Here is a 25,411-nt window from a genome sequence, read left to right as displayed (position 1 = left end):
GTGTATGAGGGAGCTTTAGGGCGTCAAACCTCTGCACGTAAAAGAACCCAACACACTTATTGAGAAAGGTAGGGGTGACCCAGTGTGCTTGGCCAAAAAATGCGAGCCGTGGCGAAGCCGCATTGCACTACCACTAGCTACTTGAAAAAGCATTATGCTTCACCTCAATTGAGGATGCCTGCTTTACCTTACCTTAAAGGTACTCCACAAATAGGTTTATGCTTTTCAATTCAACAATAAGTGCTTGCTTACATATATAAATAACTCCACATACTGTATGGTGTACCTTTATATCAATATTTTTCCACCAACTGCAACCTATTGTGCATTTTACAGGTGATTAATCAGGATTTGTTACTTGATTGGTTAATTGATTGACTGTGAACGATGTAACGATCCAACGATCTAATGTAATTTCCAATTAAAAAATGAACTGATATCTTCTTTAATTTCACAACAAATGCAAAAGACAATCACTTTACCTCCATATTGAGTAAAATTAAGTTATGACAATTGTCTGGATAGTGTGGAATCTGTGGATCTAATTTAATTCTTAAGAGCTTGGTACTGCTGCAAAATTTCAATCCCAGATAGTTGTGATCTTCCAATTTTCACTATCAAATCATTCGTAAGACTATTAATTATTGGTTATTATAATACACCAATTGCCATTAAAAAGCCTGCTAATATAACCACTGACACCGTGTTTGGTACTACTGTAAATGCATTTAATTTCGCGTGGTTTTAATTTCGCGGTAGGGAGAAAATGGAGTGTTTGCGGTGGTTTAAGTTCACGTTTTAGACAATACAGCAATGAGGTAGGAGGAAAAACATTTGCGGTGGTTTTAAGTTCGCGGCGAAGATCTTACCGCGAAAACCTGGAACATAAAACCACCGCGAACATTTCTGCATTTACAGTATTCCTGGAAGCTCACCAAACCAGTTCATGTCCCACCGGGACCTGCAAGTTTTGTATAAAAAGATACAAGAACCCTGGCACTAAAGTGCTTCAACCTCGAAGAATAGAAGGGTTTCTAAACGTTTCCTTCTTAAACTCAGGAACCCCCAACGTCTCAAGTGCCTCTCCGGAAGACTCCACAACTCCACGTTCTACTTGGGTGTTCCGGGAATAGAACCGAATCTAGCTACCCCTAACCCCGGACACTAGCGTGAGATCAACGCAAGGCCGCCAATCCACCGGGAAACCATTTTTATCCACGCCCGTTTACAAAAACATCCGATGCCTTTGTAGTTTGGAGAGAATCGAGATACATCAGGGGTTTGGATACACCTCCTGGAAAATACGTGGACCACGAAAGTACAGTATACATACCTCACATTCCAATGCACGAGATCGTCGATCACATGTGCTTATATTGACGTGTGGTCCTCAACCCTCCAAATCCGGAAATCCACAGGTCATGAATAATTAATTAAGACTCTCATCCATATTCATGAAAGGGAACAAACCATTTTCTTGCGGTGATGAGGGGTGGACAAGTCACATGGAGGGGTGCATCTACATTCTACAAACACTACTATAAGGCGATACTAGGTAAGTGGTAGGTCATGTGAACCTGATGAGGACTACAGAAAAGAAAATTCGGATAGAATCTTTCCCTGGTGTGCTGGGTAGAATTTTACCTGTCTACTACTTTATTCAGGTTTATTATCATTTCTAAAGTGCACATGACAAACCATGGAGCTTGGCTTGGCTTTGCTAACGAAGATTTGTTAATTGACATATGCCCTTGCCTGCCAGTGCCACTTATCAGTTGATGCACACAGTATGGTATAGTGACAGGTATACCAAATGATACATTCTTCATTTTTGTTCATTTACATCTTCTTTGACTTTGGTAGAAGCTGTTTAAAAAAAAACTATAAACTTGGTCCGACCTGCTCGGACAGCGATCTTCAGTAGTCCATCGCTGGATCCAGAGTTAAGTGAAGTGGCAAGACATGATGAAAAGGATGGCTACGTGTGGTGCGTTGCAATGTATGGGTCAAATGTGACTGGCTCAGCTGTTCAACTCTTGCAGTAATGACAGTTTTAACATATGGTAGGTGCATGAAGGGACAAGGATGACTTGAAGGGACTTACAATTTTAGTCAGCTGGGGCAGACTTCAGACATGTTTTGTTAAAGGCACCCAGAGCTTTTTATGAGGCTTGAAAACTGGAAATATTCTAGTTGCTGTAATCTTTATGAAATTGACATTTAATGCCACTAGCACTATTTACCGCATTTATGTGTGGATTTCTTACCAAAAGTGCTCAAAAGCGGCTCAAAGATAAGCTACATGGTGTTTAGTTTCGAGCGCCTTGTGTAAATAGACCGATACCATAGCCCCGACCACCTCAGTCAAAGTGTAGAAATGCAAAATCAAAACTTAAACATGCAAATATTTGACAGACATGCTGTCACTCTCTCATTGGTCAAACCGCTAATGGTGATGGACAATCAGGATTAGTCTATTAGGGCTTGGATATTCTATCAGTTCTCACCACACAACGACATCTTATCTTTGCTCCTTAATGGCGATATGTAATGGTATAGTGTTACTGAAATTTACTATGTGTAGGAATGGAAGGTTTTTTATTAAAGTTTTAAGCCTCATAAAATGCTCTGGATGCCTTTAATGTCTCAGGGAGATTCAACTGTATCACTCGGTGCACATGAGCAGTTATACCCGTGAATTGGCTTATTCCTAGTCATTAACCAGTTGACCCAGCCTACATGGTGATTGAAGACAAAAAAAATTCAAGAACACAACATACCCTGTAAGCTGTACAATCTCAATTTAATAGTCATTTTTGGTGGTCCATATAGCATAAATTTTAAAATCGTGGCTACTTGACCTTACATTACAACTAAAGCACTTACTCGATGACCTCTGTAGTGTTAGAGTGAGCAACGATGTGAAATACATTGGACTACAAGAACTCAAACATTGCGAGGTAAGTCGTGTGAACTACGCAGTCGCCTGTCGCTACTTTTAATTTAATTACTCTGCCGAACATTTACAAGCGTCAAGCCTACGCATCACCATAACCCCACGTGAAAAATGATCATTTTCTTTTGTACAGTGACGGAAACATTTCACACAGGAGCAGAGACAAAATTTGGGACAATGGTTTTCTCGACAAACTACAATGCAAGCCGATGTTTCAGAGCACAAGCCCAAGATGAGATAGACATAAGTGCCTATCATTTCATTTGTCCCTACAAATTGAGATAAACATTAACCTATTTGAGGTACTGTAAGCTGACTACTTCATAACTTTGCTATTAAGCATACAGGTAGTTGTAGGGACTTGTATCGAGAGCTCTGAAACGCGAGCTCACCGTAAACGTAACCGGCCTCCCAGCGAACGTACACAATCCTTTCTTTACAACCGAAGAACCCACCAATCTTTTTTGTTTATTATACAGTGCGATCTCTTGTAGGATAAAATCTGACTATTCACACATGTACACCACAGTCCCTGAGATCTCACTCTCCATTCTGGAGTTCCTCACATTCTTTCAGAAGACATGGACTAGGAAAACAACTCATTATGACTATCGGCCGCACCTAACCGTGTGGGGTTTTAGAACTACCACGGATTGTCAAAAGCATTACTTTTGATTATTTTCTATCTGAAATGCACACATAATTCGTAACAGTGCTATGACAAAACCAACAGGGATCTTTAAACAAACAAAAAAACATGTAATTACTACAGATGCGCTGCAATGAGAGGAAATCATTAAAAAACATTTCTAGCAGACAGGATTTAGAAAATCGTCGAATAAATATTTCCAGAATTATTGGGATGCGTTTCCAATAAAATCAAACCTATATAAAAATTACGAAAACCGTCTCTAGCCAAAACAGAACCTTCCCCCTTTGTGTGAAAGTATATATATATATATTCTAGATTATTCCGAATCGCTTGATTCATTGGACGAATCCCTGATGCCGTCCTCTACTCTCTGGCGGTGATTCATTGCTCGGTCGAACGCGATTGCGACCGACTTTCGGATGGACGACTTTCGCCCCTCGTTCATCTTGGTATGGTCCAACTTGGAGTCCACGCCCAGAGGGTGTAGCTTTTCTCTGGGTAGCCATTGCCTGCAAAACAACAATCGAAAATACTGTTGTTACATGTTGTTCTTGGCATGAAGATTGGTACATTTCCAAAACGTATCGTTTGCACTGCCCATCAAATAGACAAATATGCTTCAAATAACCAGATTTTCAATTCAGATATTACTGTCATATGCAGAGATAAAGCTAGTAAGTGTGTTGTTGCTGTGAATTTGTCTATTTTCGTGAGGACCTTATTATGTGGAAGGAATTGAAAGGAGCATTTCAGTGCTTTAAGTTCGCTGTTCATACAGTTCTGTAGAAGTAATACAACAGAGTGGGATATTTGCAGTCACCGGGTGTCATAATTATGAAGAGCTCAACGCAAAAACCATCAAAATAAAACCACCGCGAACGTCTGATAACTTACAGTATTACTACATACTCCTATAGTACTACTCAATGCAACGGAGAGGCATATTTGCAGTCACCGGGTGTTATACTGGAAGGGTTTGGAGGGTGCGCCTACATAGACTCTGGACATTTATTTATTCTATATGTTGTTTAGAAACAGAACTTACAGGCAATAGCCTCCTTCTGTTATATCAATAGACAATAGTCAAATAATTATGAAGAGCTCAGCGCAAACACCATCAAAATAAAACTGCTGTGAACGTCTGATAACTCACAGTAGTACTACATACTCCTACAGTACTACTCAATGCAACGGAGAGGCATATTTGCAGTCAAACACCATCAAAATAAAACTGCTGTGAACGTCTGATAATTTACAGTAGTACAACATACACCTTTAGTACTACTCAAGTTGATAATCATACAGCTGAAGTAGTAAGTGACTCCTACCACGTGCGCTTGTTGTCGAAGAAGAGAACCAGGTAGAGCTCCTCGTTTTCCGGAATCTGCGGCCGCCCCTTTAGCACCTCCATGGGAGGGACGGGGATGGGAACACCGTTGTGGAAGTAGCCCGTCCTCGGCATCTTTGGGTTAATGATCTACAGAAGAAGATCGTAAAAAGTCTTGACATTTGAGTAATAAAATGTAGATGTGAACAAGTATGGAGGTGAAAAATTCAGCAAGGAATGGCAAATATGAGCTTCAACAGCACTAATTCATGTGTGCAACTGTGCAACTATCACCCCGACCAATCAAATCAGGTGAATGGCATTGAAACTCAGATTCGTATCAGCCATTTCCCGACAAATTCCTTTCTAAGTTGGGTAAACGACTAAATCTGACAAAATAAACTCGCCAGTGAGATGCTGGAAGGTCTCAGCTTTCCAGAGATGTTTTCAGATTGACAATTTTGGCACTTTGGAAGTACAGTAGAATCCGCTTAACTGCACCACCCATTTGTCAGCGTTTTTGGTGCAATTATCCGGCTGGTGCAATTATGCGAAATGCCCAGCTGGACCGCATCACCATGGGCGAGGGGTGTATCGTTAGTCAGAAACACTAGCACAAAGAAAACAGACGAAATTATTCAGCTATTAACTTTATTTATTGACCCTTTGCTGAAGATAAAGAAATGACTACGAACCTGTTTTTATTTTGCATTCTTTCATTTTTCCATGCGATCTACATACCGCATTACAACACACGTAATGTTACAGGGGAGGCATTCTGAAACATCGCCATGCCACTCATGGGATAACAGTTTCTGTGTTACATTACGTAGAGTGCAGTTGTCGATTTACGTAAATCATGTACCGCCATGAAACTTAGAATTGAAACTAAAACTTGGTTACTGATTACGGGTGACCCGCCCGGAACCTCCCATACGATTCCTATCAACGTAACTGTCAATGGAGACCGCCTTCTTTTGCTACTCAAAACAGTTTTAAACATATTGGCGGTATTGCGCCTCTACACCGGCAGGTATCGGCTCATTTGTACCGCGTTTGCCGATTTTAGCGCACCTTTTCAGTTAACTTGTCGAGGATTTTTGAAAAAAATCGGTGCAGTTATCCGGCATTGGTGACCATGCGCGGTGCAGATATGCGGAGTCACTAACAATGCAGTGAATGGGAACCGGTTTTGGATATTGGGATTCGGTGCAATTAAATGGAAGGTGCGTTTATCCGATGTGCAATTAAGTGGCTTCGTCTGTAATAGAAAGTGACCGCGATTTAACGTTTAAAGAAAAGTTGTAGAAACTATTTTTAAATCCGGTCACTTTCTATTACTTCCAAAGTGCTAAAATTGCCAATCTGAAAACATGTCTGGAAAGCTGAGACCTTCCAGCATCTCACTGGCGAGTTTATTTTTTCAGATTTAGTCATTAACGCAAGTTAGAAAGGAATTTGTCAGGAAATGGCTGATACGAATCTGAGTTTCAATGCGATTCACGTGATTTGATTGGTCGGGGTGAACTATACTTAGTCACCAATGTGTTAGGAAACAAAATACCTGTAAAATGATTAAGTAACTATATTATAGATAAAATACCTAAAAAGCCAGCTTCTAGTATTGTGTGCAAATTATCTGTTTAACCCTTTATTCCTACCTTCTACCCCAGCGGGAGGACACAAGCATGTTACGGAACTGTCCATTGGATAAACATGACAACTTCTTACTCTTAGTACTTAGTGCTTATCCAATGGGCAGTGTCCTTTTATAAAGCTGCTAGTGGGAAAGTGGCAAGACCTTATCCATGCAATGCAGGTGCTGGGGGTTATGCAGCTGCGGAGGGGTGTCACTGCCTCCAGGTGGCTCTCAGGTTTTAAGAATTCTCTTTCTTTTCGAGATTTAACAATGTTATAAAATATCATAGCAGAAACGAAAAAGAAAGACACTCAAAACTGTTCCCTTAAAATTTTGAAAATTGTGACGATTTTTTAGTGTTTTAAGTCTAAAAAATAATGTTAAAAGGAGAAGCAAACGATGTAAATCAATTGATGTATGTAACATTACTGTACTTTCAGTATCAAATGAGGTTGCCGAAAACTTCTCTTTACAACAGTACCAAAACGGTATCGAAATAGAATCAAAATAGTATCAACTAGGGGTGGATACATGTTTGGCTTGATAAGGTCCAAGTCCAAGTTTAGGTCCAGAGATTTAGGTTCAGGTTCGGACCTGAACCTGGACCTGATCCTGTCCAGTTGATGTTTTGTTTTATTAGAACAATATTAAGCATAGAGAATTAATACTGACACGCACAACTATAGAAGTTTCTTGGTGAGAAGACTTTCAAAATAAACCAGTGTTCAAAATGATATTTGAATGTTGCACTTATTTCAAATGCCTTTTTTGTCAGAGGGGAGACTCAAAACACTTTTTATCAAACTAAATTGAAATTATATTTGTAATTTGTTCAGGTTTTTTTGGACTCAGGTTTTAGGCTTTCAGGTTTTTTGGACTCGGTTCTTGGATGTTATAAAGGTACGAATCAGGTCCAGCGAACCGGTATCCACCCCTAGTATCAACGTAAAACAGAGACTACTTTTCATCTAAGAGCCACCTGTTCCAGGTCAGTGACCTTTCCCCCCATTAAGCTCCTCTCTCCTGCAAAGTTCAAGAAAGTTTCTTACATTATTGGCACTCACCAAAGCTGGGTAAGAGGGATACCCTCGACACTTGGCCCACACCAAGTCCAGCGGTTGAATGGGGACGTCCTCAGTGTCCGATTCCTCATCAAGATTTGCCGAGGTTCGATTCAGCAGCTTGGCTAAAGGAACAAGAAACATTTTTTATCATAGAAGCTCATCTGTGTTGGTAGTAATCATAATACAATGGCAAACACACGTGCACTTCAAACCGCTTAGAGGGACAGGTTTTAAAAAGAGCCCAACAACATAGGAGACAGAACAATTGAAAACAAGCCTTACCCTTTCCCCTTCCAGGGCCTTTCTTGTTGGGATCAGCTATAACCTCCCCTTCTGTACCAGACGACTCCTCACTACTCTCTTCCGTCCCTTCTTGAGTCCCGGTTTTGCTCTGTTTACTACTACTGGTGTCGCTGGTTTCGCTGGTGGAACTGGAGTCCGACTCCGAGCTACTTCTCGGCCGGCTCGTGTCTGTTCTGTACACCGTAAAACTCTCCTTGTTGGGAGGAACCACGGTCTCCGCGTCAAACGTGTCCGTGGAGTTCACCCGCGGTCTTTTCCTCTGGCTACCGCTGTCGTTGCTGCTACTGCTGGTGCTACGGGCACGCTTGCGCAACGTGCTAAAGTCTGTGGCTTGGTTCTGGTCTGCGTTCAGCAAGGCACTACCCTCCTGGATACTAGCTAGCGCGTGTTCCCCGTTCTGTTGCTTCTTGTTTTTGGATGGTCTCCCCGGGGGTCTACCGGGTCCCCTCTTATGACCGGGGGACTTTGGGGACTTAGAGGGGGAGACAGAGTCCTGGAATGGCTTGGACTTGGCTTTCTTGTTGAAGAGTACGGAGGTGCGGCGGCCGACGCCGGGGGTGGACGGGGTGGTCGGAGTGCTGGGCGTGCTGCTCTCATTGGGTCGCTCGGGAGTAGCTATTGAGGAAAGTATCAAGAGAGGTTCAGATGATGTTCGGTTCATCCTTTCCCGGATGAACAAAAACAATCTTTCTTGAAAACGTAACCATTGCTTATAACAATCTTTAGGTAAGAATACTTTAATCAAGAAGAACAAGTGGAATGAATCCTTCCCATAGACCACACAATAGTTTTCCACCATCACTTGGACATTTTGTGTTTTTTTTCCCAAACAATCCAACTATGCAAGGCCGTAAAGCTCCTTATTTGAATATTAAGGACATAAGACACAGCCGAACACTGTTCCAAAACAATCCAATGATGCAAAACCATAAAGCTCCTTATTTGAATATTAAGGACATAAGAAAGAGCCGAACACTGTTCCAAAACAATCCAATGATGCAAAACCATAAAGCTCCTTATTTGAATATTAGGGACATAAGACACAGCAGAACACTGACCTGACTTGGGATCTTATTTGAATATTAGGGACATAAGACACAGCCAAACACTGACCTGGCTTGGGATCAGTGGTGGCCCCGCCCTGCACCGATGGGCTGGTGGGGACTAGGGCAGCCTCACTCTCACTGGACTTGGATCTGGACTTCTTCCTGCTCTTGGAGCGCCCCCTGGAGGTTTTGGTTGGTGATGCACCGTTGGAGTTGCCATTAGACGTGCCAGCCTCATCTACAATGCACGATGCACCAAAACTAAACATCAGTTTAACAAAACTAAAATCATAAATTCATCAAGAATGACTGGCTGGAGCCATAGAAAATCAGGGAATAACTCTTATCTCTAATCAACATATCAAGTCGCGTTACAAGAGAACTCCAAGACGAGATCTGACTTTACCCGGTTGATGAAGAGACAAAGTTAGTCTCGAAAGTTCCCCAGAGTAGCAAACTCTTTTGTTGTATGTAGTGTTTAAATATTCGTCAAAAGCTCTAATCTAATTAAGTGTAGTGGGTTACATAGATATGGCAATGAGTAGCATGTATAGATAGTGTACCTTTAGAAACAAGTTTCAACTGTAATTGACAACACAAGAAATTGGACTTACCCAAATTTTTGACTGTACAACACCAGTCTTTGTCAAGGAATGACTTCCTTGATCCCTCTTGCAAAGTAGTCCGGTTTAGGAAGCCATTTACATCAGGGCCTTACAACCATCCCTCAATAGAGACGGGGGGCGCCACAGACTTTCTGCAACTTATGATCCACTGCTCACCAAGTCAGGTTATCTGCATAACGTGACGTCATCTCAGCGGTGGATTGCTCATTCCTTGACAAAGACTGGTGTTGTACAGTCAAAATTTGGGTAAGTCCAATTTCTTGTGTTGGCAATTACAATTGAAACTTGTTTCATAATGACTTCTACCAACACAGATGATCTTTCAAGCTAAGAGTACCTTTAGATTTTGAATCGGAGTTGCTTTTGTCCTCCTTGTCCTTCTTCTTCTTTGGTGTCGCTGGAGGTTCGACCGGCGTCTCCTCGTCGCGGTGTTCTCGCTGCTGCGCCAGTTTCCTGCGGATCACGTTGATTTCTCGCCGCAGCTGTTTGGCCCTCTTCGACCGAGCTCCTGAAGGAGAGAAAAAACAAAAAACCCATCAAGCATTTTTCTAACGTCAAAGTTCAGGTTATGTTTGTAATATAGTCAAACCTGGTTTGATAAACCACTCGAGAGATATGAGGACAAATGGTTGCTGAGGACAGGATGGGGCGGGGATTACTGTGTGAACATGGACGGGACCGTTCTAATGTGGCTTGTGACTGGAGGTGGTTGCCTGTGCCAGGTAGTTGCCCGACCAGGTTTGACTGTATACTATATGTACTTCTATTCTCAGAATTATTTCTTCCGAATTCCGTGAATAGTTTCATCAGGTTGGTAAGTCACTGAATAAAAAGACTCTTTTTTTACACAACCAAGAAATTTATTCAACCGACTGTGACTGTATATATGTAAATACTTTGCATTTGGGAACGCATCCATAAGCAGCGACACCTGTGCTGCATTGCAATGTGAACCAATCAGAATTCACCAACGGTTGAATAAATCTCTTGGTTGTGTAAAAAAGAGTATTTTTATTCAGAATAAGTTCTTTTCTCAATATATAGAGTACCACTATTGCAATATCTACAGAATATGAACAACAGGATATGTTTTTAAAACTGAGGCACCAGACCTAGACAAAGTGGATGAAAGGCGGAATTGGCATGCATGTAGAGAGAGATTCACAAAATAAACTAAACAAGGAAAATGCATGGTACGTCACAAAGTGAGAGATGCCATACCCACCACTTAGCGTTTCTTCAAGGGTAAGCATTCAAAGAGGGAAGGAAATGGTGATTTTCTTTAATAATAAAGAAATAACATGCTCGTATGGTGAAAATATCAAAAGGAATAAGTATTCATAGTCCAATCTCAGTTGGAATGAGTTGAGTTAGGTGTATGGAAGGGATAAAAACAGAATAAATGAAACTATCAACAAAATAACACCTTTGATTTTCATAACTTTCTCTACTACAATGTAGTACTTAACCTCATTACGGTCATTAAAACATTCGCTCACTATCTACACGTAGTGTGTTTCTTACAATGCAAATGGTTTAAAAACATGCGCTCTTTAATTCACTCTTTTCCTTTTTTAAACACCAGAAAAACACCAGGACTTTTTTAAACACCAGTAAAACAGTTTCAACTTCACCCAATCAGGGAATCTCTCCTTGGACCGATAAGTTTGCAGGGTTGGAGTCATGTGACCCAACAGTTTGAATTGGCCAATCAGATGAAAGGCACCATAATTTCATCAAGTTACTACATGTGGTATGTATAAGAATAAGTGCTTGTTGTGTAGATATACCTCCATGCTTGATGGTCGTGGTCATGTCCAGTTTCTCCAGGAGTTCTTTCAGCTGGTCTTCTAAGGTCATGTCTGCTCTGTTCTCTGGAATTAACAGGTTGTCCACTGCACACAAAAAATGTACACAAAACATTACAACATACAGTCAGACTCCTAGTGCTATGTACAAGGGCCCCTTTTCCACTAGATGGCAATCGGTTAGGCCACGTTGATTTGATTATATGGATTACATCAGTGCACACATCAATTTTCGTCTGTTTCCAAAAATTTAAAAAAGTTTTCAACCATACTGTTAATCGTACAAAGCAACTACAAAATAGCAAATATATTTTGTCACTTGTAAAACAATATTTGGGGAAAAGTATAGTAATGTCGTAGTATGCCAAATGAAATTCCAAACTCAAAGAAAGAAAAAAAATCTATTATTCGATAGGCCATCCTTGGTGTGTTTATTCAATTGTTCAACCTTCCTGACCACGTAGATTTCATAATGAGGGCAACTTTTTTTTTCAAACTTTTTTTTATTCACACGCTCGCATCAGTTTTGGGGTTCCCAGAGGATGTCATCCATATATTCAAATCAACATGGCATTAGCGATGAAAATTGGTTTTGTGTGGTTGGAATATGATGCACGATGTAAAAATATGATTTAAAGCACACAAAACGTAAAAACATTCCTTCTTTATCTATGAAATCCTTTGAGCATTCTGCCAAATTTTTGGATGCTCAGTTGCACCTTCTAATAGAAAGGGGGTGTAAGCTGTTCAGTAGGTTTTACATCTGACAGACTAGGAAATAGTACGCTGTGTTGCTTTCAATATGAAACTTCAGACGTCACAAACGTAGAAGAAGTAAACACTGGAAAGTACGGGAGAAACACAGAAGACAGAATGATCGAAGATTGACTCTCGGAACTTCCAACGCATGCACTAATTGTGTATTGTTATCTTAAGATGAAGAATACAAGTGGTACAGAATATTTGGGCCTTTTGAGAAATGAAACGGTTGAAGAAATATAAATGTTTTTTTGGAACCTAATCAGTATACAGAACCGTGTGTTACTGTACTAACTGGCTAGACTAAGAGACCATCTCAACTCTCATGAACATTCATGTATGTGTGGACTAAAGCTTGGTTCGAGTCCCTCCCCTTAAATCTTCCATTGAAGACTAAAAGTTGTTACTGTAAATTCATTTATTTTTGTCGTGGTTTTATTTTGGAGCAGGAGAAAAAAATGAGGTTTTTGCTGCGTTTGAAATTTGCCGTCAAGACAATTCTGTAGAACAGAACTGTAAATGCAGAAATGTTCACAGTGGTTTTATGTTCACGGTTTTTGCGGCGACCGTTTCACCACAAACTTATAAGACCACTGCGAACATTTTTATCCAATACTGTAGCAGTATGTGACTATAGCACTGCCACGAACTTAGCGCCAAATAAAAACCACGCAAACTTAAATGCATTTACAGTATCATGCAAGGAAGACACCTGCGCAGTGCGAAAATAAAACCACCATAAAAGTTTCAAGATTGACAGTACTTCCTAGAAATGAGTGTATACTTATGGCTGTCTGTATTTGTAAGCTGCCCACTGTAAATACACTAAAACCTGTCCCCGCTATAAACCCCACGGTCATACCTCCTCCCATGATAAGCCCAGATACTTGGTGCAATTCCAATACATGTTCGGCAGTCGTGGTCTTGTTCTTCTTCTTCTTTCTGTTGCTGCCTTTAGGGGAGGCTATTAGAGAGTGGCAGCAGGCGTTAAACACAGGCCAGGGTGAGGAAAATTGAGAGAGGGGGGGGAGGAGGAAAAGGGGGGCAACATCACAAGCATGGGTACGTTTAAGCACATTGAAGGACAAGGAAGAAAGAACAGCAACCTGTTAACAAGGCAGAGAGTCTATCTACATCCCAACCAATCGATTGTCTTGAAACTCAGATTCAAATCAGCCATGACCCGACAAATTGCTTTCTAAGTTGCCTTATCGACTAAATCTGGCAAAACAAACTTGCCAGTGAGATGCTGGATGGTGTTAGCTTTTTAGAAAAATAGTTTCTACTACTTTTCTTTAAACGTTAAATCACAGTCACTTTCTATCACTTCCAAAGTGCCAAAATTGTCAATCTGAAAACATCTTTTAAAAGCTGACACCTTCCAGCATCTCACTGGTAAGTTTGTTTTGCCAGATTTAGTCACTTAAGCAAACTAGGAAGCAATTTGTCGGTCGTGGCTGATTCGAATCTGATTTCAAAGCGATCGCTTCGTCAGAGTGATCTACAAGCCTCAAGCACAAAGACTGTTACAGTTATCAGTGAGCGATTCACACAAGTGCAGTGAATGGTCTGATGCCCTCACGGTCACCTCCTATACCTGCAGTTGGCGTTCTCGTCTCCGGATCCCCTTCTCACTCAGACTATGCATTGCCTTCCATTCTGTTAGATTTTATCCATCAACTCACATGTATTCAGCAGCCATGCTTATCAACACTCAAGTCAGACTATAGTCTTTCACAACACTTTCCTATTTGTGTTATATGCATGAGTCTCTGAGATGGTCCCTTCAAGCCACAAGTAACACAGCAAGCAAAACTAGTATCAAAGCGAACTCTAGCATACAATGCTCCTATTCATAGGAAGTAGACCTTCTTAGGTTTCTGTCTTACTGACTTGAAAATAACATCTTATTAGCATTTCATATTTCTTCCTTATTTTGGGGTCTGGAAAAGCGAAAGCGCAGAAGACACTGACAGAAGCAGGCTGTGATGTGTGCCAGTCTTAAAGACGATCCTTACCATCCTCCAGCCTGAGAGTGGTGGCCTCCTCTACCCTGGGCGCCTCTGACGTGTGCATACCGGAGTCAGCGTCGTACCCCGCTCGATCTGCCAACCTCCGCGCTTGTCTGATGATCGCACCTCCCTGAACAAGAAACATTCAAAAGTGTTCTCAGGGCTCGAATTAGTGAGTGCATGTGCACCTTTGTGCACCAAAATTGGAGCTGTGCACCTAATTTTTGACTGTATGTGTACTGGCACACCTAAATATTTTTGTACGCTATAGGGTAACAGTTCTCTTGTACACTAGGATACAGATTATTCTTGAAATGTTAGTATCAGAAAAAGCAATATAACCTTTTGTTGTACTTTATTTGATGTACAATGTATTGCTTGGTTTAAATTTTTGAAATTTGGATAGAATTACAGATTGAAGTTCTTAGGAGAGGCAGTAGCGTCAAACGTATGTTTTGCTGACATTCAACTTTATTTCATGTGGAGCACCCAAATTTTTTTCTGTGCACCTAATTTTTTTGGTTGGGTGCACCAGTTTCCAAAAATGAATTTCGAGCCCTGGTTCTGAATATGCAACAGTTTCTCTAAGGCTGGCATTTCCATAAACATTAGGGTGTACGGATTACCTTGGGGTGTGAAGACTACTGTACATTCAGTTTCTTTCGTCGTGATTTTATTTCGTGGTAGGAGGAAACAGGTGGCTTTTACGGTGCATTAAATTTGTGGTTGAAAAATTTCTGTAGTTTCGTAAGTGACAAATTTGTGACCTTTATGAATTTACAGTGGAGAGGTCACCTAAAAAAAACGTGAAAATAAAACCACAGCAAAAGTTTCCAGATTTACAGTATGTGGGGACTACTGACAAACACTGCATAAATGTAAATGTTGGGGAGGGACCGGTATATAGAGAAGCGCACAAAGCCCAGTTTGCATTTCCACGTTATTTTTTTGTCATTATTTTTGAGAATTTTTTCCTGGTGAAATCTTTGGTCAATTTTGGCCAGTTTTCAGGCGGGGAGACCAGACATGTGTTTACTTTTCAAATCCTGGAAGAAATTGTTACCTTTGCCATTTGTGGTGGCATAGAATTACATCTTTTGGGAAGGGGTTTTCCACTACCAGACCAGTGTTTCCCAGCTGCAGGTTCAACGTTTACGTTCTAGTGCTCTAAAATGAGTCGAATCCTGGCTTTTTTTCCAAAAACGGCTACTAGACATGTTTAGCTGTCCAGTGGATGGAAGTTTTGGGACATTGAAATACTGTTAAGTATACTTTGAAGCCTGTTTTTGTTCCTTGTTTTGTACATGATCTAATGGACTTCTGTTCAGCTACTCCCTCCCCTGTATAACATTACAACTATCTAAGTCTATTTCTCAAGAACTAACCTGGTCTCTCATTCTGAGCGCTGCCCGATAGAAGATGGTGTCCTTGGCATTGTATGTCATGCAATTCCTGATGATGAGCTCAAAATCCCTCTCGAAGTCGTCCAAGTTGCGGTACTGGTGCCCTTCGACCTTTGTTCTCATGGTGGCAAAGTCCATGGGGTCCTTAATGTACTCCAGATAGTCAGGAACCTATAGAGGTAGACATAGAGTTAAACATTGGTTCCAGGATACAGATCATTGTTTGATAAACACCGCTTTGTTTGTTTGTTTGTTTATGTTGCATACCCGGTAGCTCGGTAAACTGCCTTTAGGCATAACATACCAGTTTTGTACTATGAAGTAGAGTGGTTTCATTCCTCAAGCTAACCGAAGAAGATTCTACAGCGAGGATCCATCCCTTGAGGCGTATGCAGTATGAATTAGAGTGGATTCATTCCTCAAGCTAACCAAGTGTGTACGGTTGGCTTGAGGTGCCCACTACTTTGCCTATACTAGTTTTGCACAGTAAGCAAAAGCTAGATAATTCCCATGCAGCCATGTCTGGCCACTCACACTGGGAAGGAAGAATACTCTTTTCCATCGGTGTGGTGAGTTCTTGAACTCGAGCATGGAGGTGTTACCTCCCTCAAGCAAGTGGCTTCCCGCCTTACGTCCCAGCTGAAAAGTCCCTTAAGCCCCCGTCACAAATAAGAAATTCAGTTCGGCCGATGTGTTGGCAAGCTTCAAATGTGCATTTTTGGCAGAAGTAAGGCCGGCGTCCTGTCGATTACACGGGCTTCGGGCGATTTTTAGAAGTTGATCCAAATATTGGCCTCTTACAAGGTTAGTCGATTCTGACTTCGTCCATGTCCAAGAGATGGTACCATCCCATGGGGGTTTTTAGGTATTAGTGTTTGACGAACGTCACCCAAGATTTTTATTGGAAAATATGGTCGACGCTCGGGAGATTTTGAAATTCGGCGAGCTTTGGGCGATCTACAAATTCAGCCGACACTTGCATGAATTGTGACGCCGGCTTTAGGAAAGCAAAACCAGACCAACTTCCTAACAACTTACCTCGTCAAGTGGAACTGGGTCGCTGAAGATCTTCCCAGCATCCTTCTCCTCCAGCTGTTCGAGCGTGCGCCGCAGAAGGAAGAGGAACGGCGTCAGCCTCATCTCCATGGCCAGCTGGGTGACTTTCACCTGGTGAGTTCGGACAAGATTAGACTTCTGCAAAGTTAGGGCACGTCTCTATAGGGCAAGATGCAGTCACAGCTAGAGCTGTGTACCTAAACAAATTTTAGGTACAGGTACACGGGTTAAGGTACAGGTCCGGACCTGTGTTCGGAAAATGCTAGATTTTCAATAAGGACAAAAGCATGTTTGAACTGGTAAAAACATAACATTTGATTGTGCTAGGTACTATTTTTATGAAAACACAGATGAAAATTTGACTCCAGCCATGCAAATGTGTTTTCTGTGCTTTAGAGTGGCTTAAGCGCACTGCCACGGTAATTTCATAGTAATTTAATCTGTCAAAGTGACCATCCCCTGAGTCAGGTCCAGTACTGATACAGCAGGGTCAGGTATTTTGGACCTGTACCTAATTGATTGTACCCGGTACTGTATCGGTACAGTGTACTGGTACACAGCTCTAGTCACAGCCACTTTTATCATACACTCAACACAACAATCATATCTCTCGTCACTGTTATCACTTTAGCAATTGTATAGTATCTTTTATGTGTGATTGGAAGGCTTATTTGTGATCCTTCACAATGATTCCATATTTGTCAGGATTCTACATTTAAAGACGGACCACCAGTGCGCGATGTGTGGATGGCTGTGCACCTCAAGTTTCAAGTTTCGGACTTAAACCCCACGAGGTCACATCCCCCATGAATGAGAACACTGACGGTCATCTTCGACTTCTTGGATTTTGTTGTACATGTTGCCTGAATTGTGCAACAACATAGCCTTACAGGGTGGTCTAGCAATCATTTAAAGCTACTAATGTAGCACCATCTACTGACTCTAACTCCGCCTTACCTGCTCCCGTTTAAGTTTCTCGCGCTTGCGAATGAGCTCCACCAATAGCCTGGCCCGTTCCAAGTCGTGCCTGAGACGCTGCCAGTACTGGAGCTGCTCTTTCAGCGCACGGTGTTTCTCGCTTTCCTCCTTCTGCAAATGGTGAGGTAACTGCATCAACAAGGGCATGATTTTCTTTGTGCTCTTTTAAAACATTGGCCTGGCCTTACCATAGTTCACCATATTTAGTAGCACTTGATTGTTCCTTGTACAAGCTGTAAGTTGAACACTGGCCGGCCTCAAAGTGAGGACGAAGCATCACGCTTTTTTCAAAAGCATCACCACGGGCCAAGCACACTGGGTAACCCTTACTTCTCACTTCTCTCGATAAGTGTGTTGGGTTCCTTTACATGAAGGGGTTTGATGCTTTTTGCCTGGAGATTTCTCACACATGGGGCTGCCTCAGTGTTTCCGCCAGAGGGGCGTCTTCCCGTCAAATGACGGCCTTATGTCGCTTTGGACGGCCTGAACTCAGACATAGGCCGTCCTCTTTAAAAAAAAGACAAACTAAATACCGAGAAATCGGGAAATAAATACGAGAGGTCGGCATAATTTCTGTGTTTTTCTTTGTTACTGCGGGCGTGGGGACGCTCTATATCGTTGGAAATTCACACTCTTTTGTTTGTTGCTATTGTTAAGCTTGCGAAGAATCGATGTCGGTGCCTTTGGCATACGGTGATCTCATTAAAAACCTGTTTTTCAAGACTCAATTGAAGAAAGTCATCAAAGAAAACAAGGAAAAACGTAAACAAAACAAGAATTTCGCCCGTGCATTTCAGCCTCTACGTCGTGATTTGCCGCGGTTCGCCTTCATTTCTGGCCATATTCGACACAATATATATTCCTTTGAATATTTTTCCGTGAAAATTCTCCATATGTACCGTAGATAAATCGTATTTTCGCTATGAATTCACATAAGTCATGACGCTCGCTCGAGTCCCGGGCCGTCCGCCATGTTTTTAAGCTCATTGATATGCAAGGTTCTAAGCGCTGATTGGTCCGCGTCATAAAACCTGTGCTCTGATTGGTTGACGGCAAGGTGTCACGTGGCCACAGGTCGGGAAAACCCCTTTACACTTGAGGCGTTTCTGGTCAATATAGATCGCATTTTTTGACGATTGAAGCAGTATTATAGCGACCTTCGTAACAAATTGATTTTGAAAAATTAAGAAAGTCTTTTCTGATCACAACATTCAATCAGTTACTTTTCCTGGTCAATTAATTTTCGCGGTATGGTCAATTAATTTTCGCGGTACGGTCAATTAATTTTCGCGGTACGGCCCTCCCCAAGTGGACGGCCTCTCAGTCGCGGTCTGGCGGAAACACTGGGCTGCCTGCTTTAGATTTTTCTACATCACCATCAAAAAAGGTGAATGCAAGCCCTTACAATGAGTTCGAGCTGGGGCCAACCCTGGGATCAACCCCTCTGCCCTTGGATCCACAAAATTTGATCGACATAATGTAAAAGAACCCAACACACATATCGAAACAGGGCTCCAGACTAACTTTTAGGCCTAGGAGCACTGTGCTCCTAACTCAAAAAAGTTAGGAGCACCAGCAAAAATCTAGGGGCACCACTACAAAAAGTTGGAAGAACAAGCAAAAGTCTTGGCTATACCAAATAATACTCCTATTAATCAATGTAATACGTTGACAACCGGGAATAAAGTACTAAGTACTAGTATTTGAATAGATTATAAAAGATAGAAACCTACATTGATTTTGCAGAACAATTGGCAATTCAATTCATTCAATACCTTCCTACATACTGATACTAGTACGATGGATTTTTAGAAAAATTGGGCATAGGTTCCCCGACTGGCCCCTATCCGGGGGCCACGGTGCCTCAAGTTCAACAAGTTGAAAAATACACAATGGTATTTTTTACTTGGAACAAGGCAGGTAATGATTCACATAACCTTGAATGATAAATAAATAGATGACTCTAGAACTTATCTATTGGGTTCATGACCAAAACAAATAAAGTCATATTCCATAATTTGAAACTTCACTGCTGGCATCAAGTTCAACATTTTTACATGCATTTCTTTTCTTTTTACCCTCACCCTCTGTCTACAGATAATCCAAAATACTTTATTATCCTTAAAATTCTTGCTCAAAATAGTATAAAAAATGATCTGTTTGTGCCGACCCAGTCAAATCGGGAACTTCGAAACGCGTAGTTCAAATTTCGCGCGTCAGGACCGCGCGGCGCCGTCATCCAATGACAGGCAGACCCATGGGGAAAGCTTTGTGATTCGCCGCTGTGCGGTATAGACAGCAGCAGAATGAAAGTACATGCAGCACCGTAACAACGGGCAGGTAATGAGCTTTGAAATGATACCGGTGACAAAAGGAAAATTTGATATTTTTTAAAAATAAAACTCCACTTGAATTGATTCATCAATTTTTGATCGTAAAAATCATCGCTTGAACAGGTATAAATATGACCGCAGGAAACAAGCCTTTCATTCTGCTGCGGTCTATTTTTCATAAACATCATGGCCGCCATTGAAAACAGCGAGCGTCCGGCGAGCGCTCACTTTCATCGACAAAGTTTTGGCGTTTGAAACATTTTACAAATCAAACAAATACACCACAAAGGAGAGAAACTTATATCCTTTATTTCTATGGGTAACTTTGCCACTAGGAACGGATAGTTTTTGTACCGCGGGTGTGGGAACATGATAGAAAATTCACCGACGATATTCGCGGTAGCATTGGAATACCTATATTTTCGGCTTTTGGAATACCTATATTTTCGGCTTACCGCTTAGTTCTGTAGCCATTATCCTGGCGCAGGTCTTAATTTTGGATTGTCGCACCGTGCGACCGTGATTTTAAATCTAGTCGCATTCTCAAGAAACTGGTCGCATACATATTGTGTGCGAGTCGCACTCACGAGCGCTGCGAAAAGAGCAGGGGTGAACCAGTGTGCTTGGTCAAAAACATGGGAGCCGTAGCGAAGTCGCATTGCACTACTAGCTAACGAAAAAGCGCCATGCTTCGTTCTCAGTCTGAGGTTCGACCGCTTTTTTAACAGTATAATATATAGATGTGGGGAAAATTACATTTAAGTAAGAATGTTGACATTGATTGATTGATTGACATACCCATTCCTTGTTCCTCTGTGATTGGTGGTGGGCCTGAAGCCTCCTGAGGAGAGGGACTCCATTTCTAGACTGGCGCTTCAGCATCCAATAACTGTGCAGCCGCTGGAAGAACTTCTGCTTCTGTTGCAACGACACTCTCGACACGATCTTGGAAACCCTGTCGGCGCAAACACCCAGAGCAGACGATTGTAATCAAGAATGGTAAACAACAACAACAGAAGGTCGAGACAACAGACTCATCAACACACCGTAAACAAAAACAGAGGTGAACGAAAGACCCTTACCTGACAGTAGGGAGAGAGGACGAACTGGAAAATGATAAGCAGGCCAATGAGAATCAAGGAAGGGAGAAGCCAATGTTGATAGAATTAGAAATGGCAAAGACACCTACTCAAAACTAGCCATGGCAAAAGACAAGGTTTGCATATTGATCAAGCCGCAAAAAAATAATACATTCACAGTGTTATCAAGATTTCCACAGCCAAAAATAAAACGGGGTGTTGTAAACTATGTTCGGATTTTCATTTACTTTCTGAAGGAGAGCAGGTCTGTGATATTGATCACCAACAGTGGCCACGCCCCCGACTCGGCAGTGACAAATCAGAAAGCAGAATGGATCAGGCAAGCCTTCCGCCAACGCAATGGGTTCCACTACCTGTGGCTGTCTTCTTGAGACACTTGTACCAATTAATCTTATATCCTTAGCCAGGAAAGACACTTTTAAATACCCAAGAATTTTGATTCGCATGTCCTGAACTGAAGACCTAATGCCATATCTTTTGATTTGTTTTTATAAAGCTATACTGAAAAAGAGTGACAAGTAATAGAAGTTCAAGTATAATGAGTCGTGTACAAGCTCAAGTATCAACCTTGCCCCTTTGAAAGAAAAGCATCATTAGGTATCAAATTTTGAACATGCTTGTATCGAATGATAAGTGCAATACAACTTGACCTAAATTTCTAAAAGAATCTTAGTGTTTTGACCGGAGGAGATGATCGGAAACAAGAATTTCGCCATTGGCTTTAGCAAAGCTGACAGTCAACCCCTTTGAGAGAAAAGCATCTTTAGGTATTCAAATCAAATTTTGAACGTGCTTGTATCAAATGATAAGTCAAGTGCGATATAACTTGACCTAAATTTCTCGAAGAATCTTAGTGTTTTGGCCGGAGAAGATGATCGGAAACAATAATTTTGCTATTGGCTTTAGCAAAGCTGACAGTCAACCCCTTTGAAAGAAAAGCATCTTTAGGTATTCAAATAAAATGTTGAACATGCTTGTATTGGATCATAAGTGTGATACAACTTGACCTACATTTCTAAAAGAATCTTAGTGTTTTGACAGGAGAACATGATCGGAAACAAGAATTTCGCCATTGGCTTTAGCAAAGCGGACAGTCAACCCCTTTGAAAGAAAAGCATCTTTTGGTATTCAAATCAAATTTTGAGCATGCTTGTATCATGCTTGTATCAAATGATAAGTGCGATACAACTTGACCTAAATTTCTCAAAGAATCTTAGTGTTTTGACCGGAGGAGATGATCGGAAACAAGAATTTCGCCATTGGCTTTAGCAAAGCTGACAGTCAACCCCTTTGAGAGAAAAGCATCTTAAGGTATTCATATAAAATGTTGAACATGCTTGTATTGGATCATAAGTGTGATACAACTTGACCTACATTTCTAAAAGAATCTTAGCGTTTTGGCCGGAGGAGATGATCGGAAACAAGAATTTCGCTTTAGAAAAGCTGACAGTCTCTGAAAGAACAAAGACTAGGACAGAAACAGGTAGTCTTAGACAGAGAGGAATGTCGGTAAAAGTATTTATCGTACAAAAAGAAAAAAGTTTACGTACTTGTTTGATGGTATGTAGGGCACTGACACCACCGGCATAGCCGACCTCTTCTCCGCAAGCATCTTCCTGGCTTTCCTCATCTTTTGCCGAGACTTCTCCTCCTTGAACTTCTTAGCTTTCTTGGCGGACATCCCCTTGGGAACGTCTTCGTCTTCTTCGCTCATCATGTGCCTCGTACGGTCCCAGCCCTGCGGCGTGTGAACGTCGCAGTATGCAGTCTTGCGTACGCTAATGGACGTCCCATTCACGCCCGTCTCACGTACGGGTTCCATCTTCATGTAGAGCCCGGCGTGTTGGGCGCAGGTGACATGGAATGCTGTGTAACAGTTCGCCTTGTGGCACTGGATGCACGCACCGACACCCCGCTGTTTACAGATGTAACAAGTCAGTTTCCACCGCGCAGTGGGAATGTGGTCTATACTGTCTATCGGCTCCAGGAATACCGTATTCGCGAAGCAGACCTCCGGAATCCACAGCGCGCAGACCACGTGGGCCCACCGCGCGTCGTCCGTCTGTTTGAAAGCACCACCCTTGTTGGGACACAACACGCAGTCTACGGCTCGCGACGGAGACTGCAAGCATCGTCTACATAGCCACTGTCCCTCGGGAATGTAGGGGACACCATAGCATTCTTGGTGAACCGCGAGATTACACATGTCACAGAATAGTATCACATTGCTGTTTTGACACTCGCCGTCTTGGCATATACTGCACACTGCGTCTTCGTCGATATACGAACTAGGATCGCCCTTCCCGGAACTCTGGCTTTCGAAGTACGATTCTTTTTCTAGACGGTCCATTAATGTCTCGAAAACTTCTTGTGAAACGGGCGGCATGTTGTCTCCTTTCCGTTTGTCGTTAACCATCTCTAACCAGGCATAGTCCTCTTCGTCCATGTCATATTCCACTTCCTCGTCAAGTTCTTCCACCGACTTCTCAATGAAACGAAAGTACGCCTTTGGCCGCGGGGGAACATCTGGGGGTTCTACATAATCGTCAAGTTGCTTGAAAGAAGGTTCTGGCAACTTTCCAACATTCACTTGCACCCCTGTCACATCCTTCTTGAGTTTGTCCTCCTTTTTGTTGTTCTTGATGGGAGTCTTGCTCTTGTTGTCGACGTTTGGCTCTATTTCCTTATTCTCTACCTCTTCCTCTATTTCGTCTTCTGTCACGATTTCGAGGCATTCCGTTATGTCAATACGATGCGTCCGCCCGTCCAAGTCGACCTCCACCAGCCTCTGCGCCTGCTCATATGTCAACGTCTCTCTTTGAGGCGAGCGAATGTCTACCGGCGACGGAGAGCGCCGCCCCGACCGGTGGTGTCTGCTTTTCCGAGATCCCTTCCTCATTGGGGTGCCGGGGTTGCTTTCTCTTTCTGGGTTGCTGTGATCAAAGTTCAGTAAGTGATACTCAATCCCAGAGAAGCTCTTATACACTCTGCGGCATGTAGGGCACTCGTAAGGAGGCTTACACGCCCTTGCGTTGTCCAGGAAAACCCTTACATCGAAGTCATACCCCAACATTGTCATCAGCTATCACTGCACAAGAAATGAGTGGAGAAGCACTGATTCGAGTGATTGGTGACAGGTAGTGTGAAAAAATCAGTTCCAAAGCAAGCTCTTCCAGGTTGTTAGAGAGGAAAGCGATAGGTAAAGAACCATGCCCTTTGGATCAGTTTGAATCTAGCGCCATTCTACTCTAGGGGTTACGAGGTCAGCGCGTGATGTCACATTATCCAGATAATTTCCCGGGTGTGTTTGAATAAGTTACCGCTCTTACTCGCATAACGACTCCTAACGCTCCTATTGGGCGACAAATCAGCAAAAAAATGCGGGCAGAAATTATAGGCACCACCACACTCTAATGTACCTGGAGGAATGAATCTTGGTTGTGTTGAGGCTTGACGACCGCGGTGGTTAGCCGGTAGGCAGCACGTCCCCCATATCTTCAACGAAGGAAACCAACATGAATAAAAATGAGTCCAATATGGCGACTAGAAGTCTGAAATCTGCTGGGGAGAATTCGCAACCTTTTTTCCAACAGCAATCACACAAACATGTCTCTAATCGCTACGCCACAAACGTGAAACAATGTGGAGGGCATCTCCTGGTACTTACTGACACGTCTGTGTGGAAAACCTGACTGGAATAAGAGAGAATCGTCCGAAATGTCGCGGTAGTCGGGTAGTAGTCCAGACAACAACCCCGTCCCCGGCCCTGTCGAACAATGGCGTTCCCTTCACACAAAGCCGTCCTAGAAACAACCCGGGTGTCGGCGCGGGCTCTTTCCTAGCCGGTGTCGAACTAGACTGTCCGCCGATGGCCCCTAAAACATACGGTGATGTGTCAGGGTTAGCTACCCCTGGAAAATCCGGGTTGATTCGATGGTTTTGGTACGATTTTTGGCCCCAAATTTACAACAGATATTCGCACGAGTACATTCCCCTTGCCGGAAACGTTCGGGCTGACCCAACACCCCGATGTAGGGAGGACATCTTTGCACGTCACATGACATTGTCGAAAATATGGCATCATATCATAATAATCGGTATTTATTCACAATATTATTTATCAGAACATATCTCACTATGTTATCACGGTACATTTCACGTTATTTTATTGAAAATAAAACTATTAGATGTTGATGAAGGACGATGCAACATAGGCTGACACCCCTAGAAATAATAGACTATGCCAGATGTTTACTGCGCATATGTACTGCGCAGTAAGTATTTTCATGAAGGCCGGGGAGAATCGCGGAGGTTTTCAGGCGATAGTCCGTAAAAATAGCTGGAAATGG

At 42.3% G+C, this 25,411-nt stretch overlaps 2 protein-coding genes across 13 annotated transcripts in view; both read right to left on the bottom strand.

Annotated features, from left to right (window-relative positions):
• LOC136435551 (cAMP-dependent protein kinase type II regulatory subunit-like) overlaps positions 1-1,441 on the bottom strand; it is an 82,899-nt gene extending 81,458 nt beyond the window's left edge. Inside the window, exon 1 of the mRNA XM_066429158.1 lies at positions 1,334-1,441. The gene's annotated coding sequence lies outside the window, so the exon portion shown is untranslated. The remainder of the gene's footprint in view (positions 1-1,333) is intronic.
• Positions 1,442-2,784: 1,343 nt separating this feature from the next.
• Positions 2,785-25,094, bottom strand: LOC136435548 (peregrin-like). 12 transcript variants are annotated; one of them, XM_066429142.1, is made up of 16 exons: positions 24,730-25,094; positions 24,482-24,557; positions 22,613-24,150; positions 20,761-20,917; positions 17,609-17,758; positions 16,634-16,786; positions 15,578-15,766; positions 14,199-14,322; positions 13,043-13,144; positions 11,404-11,508; positions 9,951-10,121; positions 9,055-9,225; positions 7,921-8,556; positions 7,624-7,760; positions 4,937-5,085; positions 2,785-4,117 (listed from the first exon to the last, which is right to left on the bottom strand). In XM_066429142.1, the coding sequence occupies exons 3-16, from the start codon at positions 24,139-24,141 to the stop codon at positions 3,925-3,927; spliced, it is 3,966 nt and encodes a 1,321-aa protein (XP_066285239.1). In that variant the 5' UTR covers positions 24,142-24,150; positions 24,482-24,557; positions 24,730-25,094; the 3' UTR covers positions 2,785-3,924. The 12 variants fall into 12 exon arrangements, with proteins under 12 accessions (XP_066285239.1, XP_066285248.1, XP_066285238.1 ...); XM_066429151.1 differs by having other exon boundaries at positions 22,613-23,995; XM_066429141.1 differs by having other exon boundaries at positions 22,613-24,557.
• Positions 25,095-25,411: the final 317 nt, after the last annotated feature.

This window comes from Branchiostoma lanceolatum, chromosome 5, assembly GCF_035083965.1.
Source record: "Branchiostoma lanceolatum isolate klBraLanc5 chromosome 5, klBraLanc5.hap2, whole genome shotgun sequence".
NCBI classification, from domain to species: domain Eukaryota; kingdom Metazoa; phylum Chordata; class Leptocardii; order Amphioxiformes; family Branchiostomatidae; genus Branchiostoma; species Branchiostoma lanceolatum.
The sequence above is the reverse complement of the archived record's forward strand: the minus strand, read 5'-3'. Positions and strand labels throughout refer to the sequence as shown.

Bases quoted from the DNA above. Each gene is read 5' to 3' on its own strand.
- LOC136435548 (XM_066429141.1), bottom strand. From the start codon at position 24,141: ATGACAATGTTGGGGTATGACTTCGATGTAAGGGTTTTCCTGGACAAC. The intron at 8,557-9,054 runs GTCAGTGTTTGG...TTTCCTCAATAG, and splicing joins CACCACTGATCCCAAGCCAG to CTACTCCCGAGCGACCCAAT. The intron at 4,118-4,936 runs GTAGGAGTCACT...GTTGTTTTGCAG, and splicing joins TTCGACAACAAGCGCACGTG to GCAATGGCTACCCAGAGAAA.